The sequence below is a fragment of the Lepidochelys olivacea genome (genome assembly GCF_965140295.1).
Source record: "Lepidochelys olivacea isolate rLepOli2 genome assembly, chromosome: 3".
Classification (NCBI taxonomy): domain Eukaryota; kingdom Metazoa; phylum Chordata; order Testudines; family Cheloniidae; genus Lepidochelys; species Lepidochelys olivacea.
In genome coordinates, this window is record NC_140413.1 from 147,955,687 (window position 1) to 147,968,414 (window position 12,728).

The 12,728-nt window shown below is 44.1% G+C and overlaps 1 protein-coding gene across 7 annotated transcripts in view; it reads left to right on the plus strand.

Annotated features, from left to right (window-relative positions):
* The window catches only part of LTBP1 (latent transforming growth factor beta binding protein 1), a 377,380-nt gene that overhangs the window by 27,178 nt on the left and 337,474 nt on the right, over positions 1 to 12,728 (plus strand). For all 7 annotated transcript variants that reach the window (XM_084625002.1, XM_084624994.1, XM_084624997.1 and 4 more), the window contains exon 3: positions 6,367 to 6,655. In XM_084625002.1, coding sequence (XP_084481128.1) covers positions 6,367 to 6,655 — 289 coding nt within the window. The remainder of the gene's footprint in view (positions 1 to 6,366; positions 6,656 to 12,728) is intronic.

Genomic DNA, 12,728 nt, shown 5'->3' on the forward strand with positions numbered 1-12,728 from the left:
GTCTCATTAGCACTACAAACGTAATTTTCCCTCCAACAGACTCCAGTGAGAAACAGCAGAACTGAAATTAATCTGCAAACTAGACACCATTAAATTAGGCTTGAATGAAGACTGGGAGTGGATGAGTCATTACACTAACTAAAAACTATTTCCCCATGCTAATTTTCCCCCTGCTGTTACTCACACCTTCTTGTAAACTGTTTGAAATGGGCCATCCTGATTATCACTACAAAAGTCTTTTTTTTTTTCCCCCTCCTGCTGATAATAACCCACCTTAATCGATTGGACTCGTTAATAGTTGGTATGGCAACCCCTCACTTTTTCATGTTCTGTGTGTGCGATATGCGTACGCACGCTCGCGCGCACACACACACCCTACTGTATATTCCACTACATGCATCTGATGAAGTGGGCTTTTAGCCCACGAAAGCTTATGCTCAAATAAATTTTAGTCTCTAAGGTGCCACAAGTACTCCTCGTTCTTTCCCTCTCTCGATATTCACCCTTTCTTGAGAATAGGCCACTTCCACCTTAATTGAATTGGCCTCATTAGTACTGACCCCCACTTGGTAAGACAACTCCCATCTTTTTGTGTGTGTGTGTGTATAGACACATACATATACTGCTTACTGTATTTTTCACTCCATGCATCTGATGAAGTGGGTTTTGGCCCATGAAAGCTTTTGCCCAAACAAATTTGTTAGTCTCTAAGGTGGCACATTTCAGAGTAGCAGCCATGTTAGTCTGTATTCGCAAAAAGAAAAGGAGCCACAAAGGCTCCTCGTTGTTTTTGCTGATACAGACTAACATGGCTACCACTCTGAAACCTATTTAGAGAAGGGTGTTAAAAGGGCTTTGAGAAAACAAATACTCTGTTTCTTCTGTTCTCATTCTTCCATATTTAGGATAAGATTTTCAGAAGCACCAGAGGCACTTGTGCTCCTAAATACCTTTGGTGCTTTTGACAGTCTCCTCTTTAACAAATAATACTGGATTAGAATTAGGAAACTGTAATGAGTTCATAAATTATATATGCAGGCCTTTATATTCAGTTTTGATTTGTGTTCCAGATTCAGAAACATTCTTCACCATGTCTGCCCTCATCTTCCCCAGCATTCTCATACATCAGAGGTGGGCAAACCACGGCCCGCGGGCCACATCCGGCCTGTGGGACCCTCCTGCCCAGCCCCTGAGCTCCTGGGCTGGGAGGCTCGCCTCTGGCCCCTCCCTCACAGCCTCAGTGAAGCGCGGCACCGGCACAACACTCTGGGTGGCCAGGCAGCGCAGTTGCAGAGCCGCGGCCTGACCCAGTGCTCTGGGCAGCGTGGCTATAGCTCCACCCAGCCACCGGTGCTCCAGGCAGCGGGGTAAGGGGGCAGGAGGGGTTGGATAGAGAGTTGGGGGTGGTGGTCAGGGGGTGGGGGTGTGGGTAGGGTCGGGGTGGTCAGAGGGCAGGGAACAGGGGGGTTGGATAGGGCAGGAGTCCTGGCGGAGGGGCAGTCAGGGATAAGGGGGGTGGGTTGGATGGGGCTGCAGGGGGCAGTCAGGGGTGGGAGGCCTAGGGGTGGTCAGGGACAGGAGCAGGGCGTAGTGGATGGGATAGGAGTCCCGGGGGAGCTGTCGGGGGTGAGAAGCCGGGGGTGGGGTCGGATAGGAGGCAGGGGCTGGGCCACGCCTTGCTGTTTGGGGAGACACAGCCTCCCCTAACCGGCCCTCCATATAACTTTGGAAACCCAATATGGCCCTCAGGCCAAAAAGTTTGCCCGCCCCTGTCACATATCATGATGTTTGGGACAGCTGTCTTAGTCCTTTCAACTCACTCTTCTAGCTGTTTCACTACCCATTGTTAGCCCATGGTACTTTTTCTTTCAGTTCCACTTTGCAAGTTCTATTGAAATATTATTGGCAAAAATGCTATTAAAGATTCTAGACTGCATTTTCTAAATAATGTAGTATTTTTAATCGGATTGTATAAGATTCACTTCTGCACTGTACACACTAGCAGGTTATTGCTGTTGGAATAGTTTGAAATATAGTTATTGATTATGAATAAGGCTGTGAGTCTGTCAGGGAAGTCATGGATTCTGTGACTTTCTGGGACCTCCATGACTTCTGCAGCAGCCAGCGTGGCTGGCCCAGGGGCCGCCTGAGCAACTTGGGCAGCCCCATGGCCAGCCTCACTGGCGGCTGCTGAGGCAATCTCGGGCCACCGTGCCTCTCTCGCCCGCCCCCACCCCAGCAGCAGGAGTTTGGGTGTAGGAGGGGGCTCAGGGCTGGGTCAGGGAGTTGGGGTGTGGGTGAAGGGTGCGGGCTCCGGGCGGCACTTACCTCAGGTGGCTCCCAGGAAGCGGTGACCTGTCTGTTGGCTCCTAGGCAGAGGCATGGCCAGGGGGCTCCACATGCTGCCTCCGCCCCGAGTGCTGGCTCCGCAGCTCCCATTGGCTGGGCTGTGCCCCGCCCCCAAGCACTCAAGATTTAGTCAGGGGTATAAAATATAAGTAATGGACAGGTCATGGGCTGTAAATTTTTGTTTACTGCCCGTGACCTGTCCATGACATTTACTAAAAATATCTGTGACTAAAACCTAGCCTTAATTATGAAATGATAATTTTGGGGATACTGTGGCAAATTAATAAAACCTGAGTCCAGGGGCAAAATGCAACTAAAATATTTAGTCAAGAAGATTTGTTTTTATATTTATTTGTTGCTGTAAATCCTTATGCCAGCTTTCTGAGAGAAGGAAAAAAAATCTCTCCTTTAATCAACCAAAATATAAACAAATGTAACAAACAAGTATAAACAAACTTTTTATAAGGGACCATCTTTTTGTTCTCTTTGTATAGTGCTTAGCACAATGTGTCCTGGTCTATGACTGGGATTCCTGTGTGCTACAGTAATACAAATAATAAACAATAACATATTTAATGTTATATTCCTCTGGTACCAAACTTTCTTCAGCTATGTAAAGTTCAAGAGGAGAGATGTACCACTGAAGAACATCTTTATTAAAGAAAACGACAATATGGAAAACACAAGTTAAGGTTACATAAAATATTCTGATTCCAACTTAACACTCAGGTGCATGCACCATTAACTGGAAAATTCTCAGTGACTAGCACCCAAACAATCTTAATTTGACCCCACATTTGTTTTAAATATTTTAGGGACCAATCCAACTTTCATGGAAGTTCCAAGGAGTCTTTCCTTTGACTTAAATGGGTATTGGCCCAGGGCCTTGCATATATTTTTTTAACATAAATTTGGATAATTGAATATGCTTGTGTATTTATTCTGTGGTATCAGATTTGATGGTTTGTTATGACCTAAACTGTTCCAATTTTAAAATTGTTAACATAATGTTATAATTTGGTATCAGTTATGTTTAGTCTATGTTTAAAGAATAACTTTATCTCTAATGATATTAGGGGTATATAGAATTATTATGCTCAATAAAAAGATAGTAATTTGACTGGGATTACATTCTACAATAATGGGGGCTGTAAGAAATTACCTTTAGATAGATATTTGAATTACATTAAGGTTGTTTTGAATTGTTTAGTGCAATAAATTTTAATTTAATTTAAATTGAATTGTTTTCAGAAGTAGTTGGTGACGCTCATTGAAGTGGGGGATGGGATGTAACGATATGAGTTTTCTGATAGATTCAAACAGAACAGCTCTTTGCTGAATAGACTGCAACGTTGATTGGAAAAATAAGGCACCATCCTTGGGTGCAACACAACAGTTCAAGTAGAAATTACAGGCTTAAAACAAAAAGAAAAGTACATGTTAAGACACCAGAGAAGAGCTGGAGCTGACCAAAAATAGCCAGTATTGCAGAGAAAGAAACCGCTTTCAAATTCTGTGAATACAATATCACCGGTAACACTGCAAAAAAGGAAATCTCTGTTTGCCAGTTGATGTTTGTTGGTTAAATGGGATTGAAATATTCTGGTTTAAGTGGGCTAATGAAAGAGATTACCCACGCAGACCACTAGACTGTTTTGTTGCAACTCTCACATAGCTGGAGATTTGTTATAGGGAGTTTACTGCATGAGGATTAGCACAATTTTCATTAATCATTTTTTCCTCACATAAATTAATTGTTATGGTTAAGCAGGTGTTAGGCTGACGCTGGCTTTGAAAAGCTGTCTGGCATTGCTAACTATTGTAACTAGACATATTGAAAGATCTGTTGAGACAGGAAGGAAGGAAAATGCAGAGATTATGGTATACATTATTTGTCTGAAATTTGAAGACAATATGATTGTTTTAAAAAACAAAACACCAAAAACCCTGCTTTTTAGTTTAGATGGAAATTGTTCCACCAACTTTACTACACATGGCATGAATCTTATTTCAAAAGGGGAAAGAACTGTTTTCTATTTTAGAAGAGACAGTGTTTTGTTTAAAAAGCAAACTACTTTGACAGAAATTGAGCAAAACTATGTCCTCCACCAAAAGATAGGGAAAGTTTCTACTTGCTGATGGTTCAGGAAATCACAGCAAGGAAAAAACTTGGTGATCTTACATGATAGGTAGGATAATGTAACTATACATTTTGTTGCTTTATCTCATTGATTTACAATGCTGCTACTGATATTTATTATTACTATTACGCTCTATAGAAAGTTTTTTGTTTTGTTTTTTCTTTTAAGGCCAAATTTTGGGCTTATGTGTCTGTAAGGGATGCAGTATATCAGTGGCTCTGTCTTTCCAGACTATGGCACCCCTTTCAGGATTCTGATTTGTCTTGCGTACGCCAAAGTGTCCCCTCAATTGAAAATTACTTGCTTACAAAATCAGACATAAAAGCACAAAAGTGACACAGTACACTATTACTGAAAAATTGCTTACTTTCTCATTTTTACCATGTAAATATAAAATAAATTGACTGGAATATAAATATGTGTCCATTTCAGTGTATAGTATATAGAGCAGTATACAAAAAGTCATTGTATGAAATTGTAGTTTGTACTGACTTTGCTAGAGCTTTTTATGTATCCTATTGTAAAACTAGGCAAATATCTAGATGAGCTATGTGCCTGTTGGAAGATGTCTGTGTACTGCCTGGGTATGTGTACTGGGGTTGAGAACCACTGCAGTATATTCTTACTGCCACCTGTACTGGTCCTTCTTTCACTGGGCTGACTGATCCTGATGTATAAGTGGGTGCAGTTTGGGATAGAAGGGAGTGGAGTGATGGACATCAGCTTTGTTTTTGAGGTTGGAGGTAGGCAGCAGGCAGCCACCTCTCAGAGGGTTTGTATACTGCAAGATTTGCAGATACTTGATCGTCTGTTAATGGCTATAGAACAGCTGGGGCCAGGATTTGCAGGGTTTGGTTATTTGTTTTCCAAGATGGTATAGATGCATGCAGTTAAAATTTTAGGGAAACAATATGGTCCAGGAGATTGAGCATGAAGATGAGAACTTGGAGTCCTTGAGTTATAATCCTGACAGACCTAAATAATCATTTTGATAATGCTAAGAAGCTGGGTTTTGGAGACCGACATTCTCTATCCTCTAGTTCTTTCTCAAGTACTCTATAAATTGTGCCATGTTTGTTCATGGGGGTATTACATTACTTAGCTCTGATGAAGGTTTTGCTACAGTCTGACACACATGCTTTGAATGTGGTTAAGGATTCATTATTGTGCTTTCTCATCAAGGAAAGCTATTTTCTTGGCAGTGTTGCTAGCTAGTACTAGGACCACTTTTATGTACACTTTTTTTTTTTTACACTATTACTATGGCATATGTATGTAAGAGGAGTTTTAGTCTCAGCTTTAGTGAAAGGGAATAGGTGAATCATTTTTAATCTTTCTGTTCCTCATTTTACTGATCTGTGAAATAAGTGGAACAATTTCTAATAGTACTTATGGCATTTTTTTTGGTGCATTGAATATTTGTAAAGAGAATCTGGTTCCTTGTGTCAATAATGAAGTTGCATAACTTGCACCAATTTGATATTTAGTGGGTGTGCAAAATGTGTCCAATTTACACGTTAAAAGATGGAAAGCTGGGAAATGAAGCAGAAAGCTACTAACAGGAGGGTATATAATAAAGTAGGCTCCCACAATTTATCTTCTGTTCTGTTCTTTGTTCGTCAGCCTTCTGCCCGTCCTCATGTAAGCACACCCCTTGAATGTCAAATCAATGCGAGTGTCAAATCAATGTGAGTTACACATCTTTACCACATATACAGTTTTTATATCACTGCCAAATTTTGTTTTCAACCTTGAGATTTAATTCTGTCTTTGGGAAACTCAGTAATGTTGCCATTGTACTTTGGGGGAGGGTTTGTTTCCATCATGCTTTGCTTCATCGTTACTTTCTAAAATGTCTTTTTTTTTTTTTTCTTAGCTAACTGTTCACCACCATGCCAAAATGGAGGGATGTGTCTGCGACCTCAGCTTTGTGTGTGTAAACCAGGGACGAAAGGTAACTCCTGTGAGGATACTGTCACGCAAGATACTTCTTCCACCGGAGGTCAGGGCCCTGTGGCACCACCGTGGCCAATTCCTCAGCAGGCTGCTCAGCAGACTTTCTCTCAGAAGGTACAGGTTCCACAGAAAGTCAGCCCAGTGGCTCAGATGACGTTCACTCTCAAGCAGAAGCCGCCTGTTGGATTACCTCAGCAACTGCAATCACAGTAAGTTTTCCGCCCATCTTTCTTTTAAAATATATTGGATTTAGGGAAATGCATAATTTAAAACAAAATATTATTCCTTTTGACTGTCTTTGCAAAGCTGAGAGACTATTTATTAGCTTGGAGATTTTTTCAAAGAGTTGTTGTGTAAAAGCATCATTTATTCTATTCTGTTTTTTATTTTATTTTAAAAACCTCATTAAGTAGATCCACAGGGCCTTTTATAATATATGGACCGAATCCATTCGATGTATGGGAGAAGTGCCATTAAAGTCAATGAACCTGATTCTCTTCTCATTATGATTTTTACGCTGATGTCACTATGTTGACTTCAATGGAATTTACTTTTAATTTACACCTGTGTGAGATGAAAATAAGGCCCAAAATGTCATAACTGTTGGAGTTTAATTGAGAACAGAATCCAGCATAGTAGGACTATGCACATGAACGAGGAGAGTAAAATTTGACCTTTACATTGTACTCTGGTTCTTCGTGGCTTTTTCATTTATGATCTTAACGGCTAGAAAAGTTTATTGCTTCTTCATAGTAAGGTTCACAGATCTGTCAGGATGCTTATTTCAGCCTGTTCGGAACATGGGGGCAGAACCTGTCACTGGCAACAGGGGAATTCTCCCCTCCTTAAGTTCCCTCCAGTTTTTTCTGCCTCCACATCGGCTGGTGGCTCAACCAGGCCTCTCTGCTGCAGCACTTTCCTGAGGGAAATGCCAAACTTTATTTACAATGTTTAGATTAACAATTTGGCTCAATAATGTAGCTGTCTAATTCTGTGCTGTGTCTCAGGGCTGCGTTTACCTTTTGGGGAGACTGTCTCCTACACTCTGCTTCCCCTCTGAGGCATGGTGCCCCTGTACGTTTGAGGGAGAACTCTGAGCAGAGAAAACCCAGAGACAAAAGGCATGGTCTGTGTCTCCTGCCTGTTGTGTCTGTTGCTCCTTGGGAGGGTGTAAGAGAGGGATAAGGATTTCCTGTCACACCTAAAAGATTGCTGCTGCTGAGTCACCATGCCCTAATGTCCAGGTTATTGTTTCCATCTTCTGTTTAAGCTGCCATGCCTTGTCACTGCCTCTATTTCTTCCTCCAGCTGTTGTCTAATGAATGAGGAGAAGGACAGCATCCCAGGTGTGGAAGAACTGGCAGGCAGTAAGAGGCCTCTTGGCCCACTGTAAAAGGGGTATGCCTGCCCTGTGGCGCCCTCTGCCTTGATTTCCCTATCACAGATTCTCAGGAATAATCCAGAGGTTTATACTCAATAACACACACCTTTTTTGGGGGCTGGTTTATTAACCTAAAACAAATCCAAGGTAGCAGGGCCCAACTATGAAATCGAAAGACTCAAGGAAACTAGACCTCTTCAGCATGAAAGTGTATTACACTGGGCGGGCTCCAGCTTCGGATTGCTAACCAGCGAGTGATCCTCAGTAGATGTAACTTTAATTAATGGAATATTGTGATGAAATTTGAGAGTTAATCCCCACAAATTCTAGAGCAGAATTTGCAGCTGTGATGGAGGGCAAGGAAGTGACATGGACCTCTTTACAGGCTTCGCTGGATGCGGCAGACTTAGCCATGTGAACAGTGTCCTCTGCCATAGCCATGAGGGGGAGCTCATGGCTCCAAGTATCGAGCCTCCCACAGAGGTCCAGCAAACAATTCAGGACCTGCCCTTTTTGGAACAGACTGATTCCAAGCTCTGTAGCCTAAAAGACTCACCCCTGTCACACAGAAGAAACATTTTAAGTCCTAACCCCCTCCACTCTTTTATCGTCCCCAGCCTAGACAGGACTTCTCCAGAAAGGGGGGCAAGAATGGCAGGCGCAAGCCTTGACTAGGCAATCCTCTGACTCTAAGCACGCCTTTTAAGGGTGTGCCCCAGGGGCGATACACCAGTCCAGTAACTGGATTCTTCACCTCGTTTTCTGAACCGTCTGTCCTACTTCTATTGTGCTTGGGTCCAGATAACCTCACATCGCTGGGTTCTCCACACAATAGAAGTGGGATCATTCTCTCCAATTCCACTCCTCCCACTCCCCTTCCCAGTCCCTCTTCAGGTACCCTTCTCACAAGCAACTCCTCATGCAGGAGGTTCCTCAGGAGCTAAGGGGCATTTACTCCCGATATTTCCTAATCCAAAGGGGGTCTCTGACCCATTCTCGACCTGCGAGACCTCAACAGATTCATGAAGAAGTTGAAGTTCAGCATGGTCTCGTTGGCCACCATCATCCCATCCCTGAATCCGGGGGATCGGTAGCCACCCTAGACCTGAAGGATGCATGCTTCGACAAATTGATAGTCCCAGCCCACAGATGCTTTCTCAGGTTCGTAGTGAACTGCAGTCATTACCAGTTTACAGTCCTTCCCTTCAGCATGTCTGCAGCCCCTCAAGTTTTCACCAAGCGCATGGCAGTTGTAGACACCTTCCTGAGAAAAAGGCAGGTGCTGGTATTCCCATACCTTGACGACTGCTTGGTCAGGGGCCGCTCCACAGTACAAGTGGAACTACATGTCAGCATGCTAAGGTGTACTTTCAACAGGCTGGATCTTCTGCTTAATGTACAGAAATCAACTCTATTCCCTATCCAGAGAATAGAGTTTATCAGGGCAGTGTTGGACTCGGGTCAAGTCAGAGCCTTCTTGCCAGAGTCTTGTTTTCAGACAATGCACGACATCCTAGAAGGCTTCAGGCAGTACCCCACCATTACAGCAAAGAATTGCTTGACGCTCCTTGGTCATATGGGATCTTGTACGTACGTAGTACAACACGTGAGGCTGAGGCTCAGACCTCTCCAGTGCCTGGCTGGCATCAACTTATCGACCTGGCCGCGACACCCTGGACAAGGCGGTCACATTTCTACCATAAGTTCTTGGGTTTCTCCAATGGTGGATCAGTCCACAGGCGGTGTGCGCAGGAGGTCCCCTTTGGCAAACTGCATCCCTCGCTGTCCCTGGTCACAGACGCATCAGGGATGGGGTGGGGAGCACATCTGGGAGAGCTCAGGACACAGGGCCTTTGGTCCCAAGCCAGCTCTCACTTCACATCCATGTCAGGGAGCTGAGAGCGGTTTGCCTGGCATGCCAGGACCTTCCAAGCCCACTTGAAAGGGAAAGGTGTGTCAGTGGTGATGGACAATATGACTGCAATGTTTTATATAAACAGACAGGGCGGAGCTCGCTCCTCTCCCTTATGTCAGGAAGCCGTCAAATTGTGGGACTTCTACATAGCCCACTCAATACATCTGGAGGCATCCTTCCTCCCGGGTTTTCAGAACAAGCTGGTGGACCATCTCAGTAGATACTTCCACAACCACAAGTGGTCCGTTCGCCTGGACATGGTGAACACCATTTTCCAATGGTGGGGAGTTCCCCAGTTGCCACAAAAAGCAACAGTAAGTGCCTGCAGTTCTGTTCCTTCCTGAATCACTGTCCGAGCTCACTTGTGGACTTATTGCTCCTCCCCTGGAGGAACCACCTGTTTTACACATTCCTGCCTATCCCACTTGTCCACAAGGTTCTGCTCAAGATTCGCAGGGAGGGGGCTACAGTCATACTGATAGTGCCAGCCTGGCGTCGATGGCACTGGTATATCATGCTTCTGGAGCTATCGGTGGACACCTCAATCTCCTTGCCCTTACTTCCGGACCTGATCACTCAAGTCCCCGGCCATCTCTAGCATCCCAACCTTGAGTCTCTCCACTTCGCAGCTTGGAACCTTCATGGTTAAACCCGGTAGAGCTAACGTATTCCGAACCCATTAGGGAGGTTCTCCTTGGCAGTAGGAAACCTTCCACCAGGGCCACCTACCTGGCCAAATGGAAGAAATTCTTGATCTGTTGTTCGCAGAGCTGCACCCCTTTGATGCAGTCATCAGTAGTCCAAGATGAGAGGTATCGGCTACACTTAAAGAAGCAGGGCCTGTCAGCCTCATCAATAAGGGTTCACCTCACCGCCATTTTGGAAGTCCACCCAGGAGTCACTGGTCGATCAGTCTTCGTTAACCCAATGGTCGGTCAGTTTTTTAAAGGTCTTGACAGATTATACCCACAAATTAGGCAGCTGATCCTGGCTTGGGACCTTAATCTGGTTCTTTCAAGATTTAATGAGGCCTCCCCACTTAGAGCTCCTAGTGACTTGCTGTTTACTTTATCTGTCATGGAAGTTGTCATTCCTGGTCGTAATAACATAAACAAGAGAGTGTCTGAGCTTAAGGCCCTAACTTCTTACCCTTCTTACACCGTCTTTAACAAGGACAAAGGTACAGCTTAGGTGTCACCCAGCCTTTCTCCCAAAGGTCGTCTGTCAGTTTCATGCGAATTAGGACATTTTTCTCCCAGTTTTTTTTTTTTTTTTTTTTCCCTAAGCCACACAATCAGGAACAAAGACTCCACTCTTTGGATGTTCGACAAGCACTGACCTTTTATATCGAACGCACGAAGCCATTTCGTAAGTTGAACCAGCTGTTCATCACGGTAACAGACAAGATGAAGGGCTTCTTGGTATCTTCTCAAAGAATTTCATCAAGTATCATGTCCTGTATCTGGGTATGTTATGATTTGGCAAAGATACCTGCCCCTGCACTGATGGCACATTCTACAAGGGTGCAGACCTCCTCAGTGGCATTCCTGGCCCAGGTCCCGATTCAGGAGGTTTGCAGGGTGGTGACATGGTCCACGGTCGACACCTCCAGTTCCTGTTATGCTGTCACCGAGCATGCCTGGGACGATGCAGTATTCGGCAGAGCTGTGCTTCAATCAGCGATTCCATGAACTCTGACCCTGCCTCCTAGGTAAGGCTTGGGAGTCATCTATTTGGAATCAACATGAGCAAGCACTTGAAGAAAAAGCGGTTACTTACCTTCTCATAACTGTTGTTCTTCAACATGTGTTGCTCATGTCTATTCAAAGACCCACCCACCTTCCCCTCTGTCGGAGTATCCAGCAAGAAGGAACTGAAGAGGCGGTGGGTCTGTGGGGACCTATATACACTGCTATGAAGGCGCGACTCTAGGGAGCTTCACAGCCGACCCAAGGGGTACCACTAGGGGAGAAACCTTCTGATGACTGTGCATGTAGCAGGTGCACACCTACTTCTCAAAGAACAGTATTTATGAGAAGGTAGGTAACCATTTTTCCCCAGCTATCTTAGTGATACAATGGGAAACTTTATGGAATGCAGAGGCTATTCAGGAGTCAAGGAGAAGAGTCAATTTACAATCCTGACTCCTGCCAGACACTACAGAAAGGAATACAACTCACATGACAAGCTGAAGCAGTCCATGGAGTACAAAAGGAGAAAATATCTGTTTGCAAGAGGTAGCTAGAACAAGCACAGGGTCAGTAGCTTCCCACTGTTGCATCAGAGCTATCGGCAGGTCTTCAAATTAGCTTTACCTGGAATTAGGCCCCCCCCAGTTGGTACCAGGTTCTCTCAATTTGGGAGCAAAAGAGCTTACATGTAGCTTTGACTAAATGAAATCACTGGACACTGCCCAGAGGGGTACCCAATAGAGCTGTACAAGAATTACAGGAACAGCTTTGTCCCATTCGCAGTCTCAGCAAACCATGGAAAGGTCACAACATGAATGAAATCCTCTATCATCTACTTCACATCAGAGCATGGAAACCTGTTTCCCATCCTGTTTTTATCCCCTGAGACTCAGGGTTCTGCTCTGCTTGTTGTTATCTGAAAAATCTAAATAAGTTCCTCATGGAGGCTTGTCTTCAAAGTATTCCCATTTTGCCATCCTCAGACAATTCTTATGTTTTGCAGATGGATGGCAGCTTTTTTCTTTTTCCAGCTTTGATGATTACCATTACATCTGCTTCCAGGATCCCTCTCCATGATCATGGTAGCACTAATATTGGCTTTAGGGAAGAAGAAGAAGAAGAAGAAAAAATTCACTTCCAGGACAGAATTCTGATGAAAAAACTGAACAGAGTGAATGTTGAAGACAACAAAGTATCTTCGATTCAAGACAAAACAGACACCTGGTTCAAGAGAAGTCCATTCTAGGTCTGTGTTGAGGATACAAGGTCTCATCTCAGAAGAATGTTAACAGAAG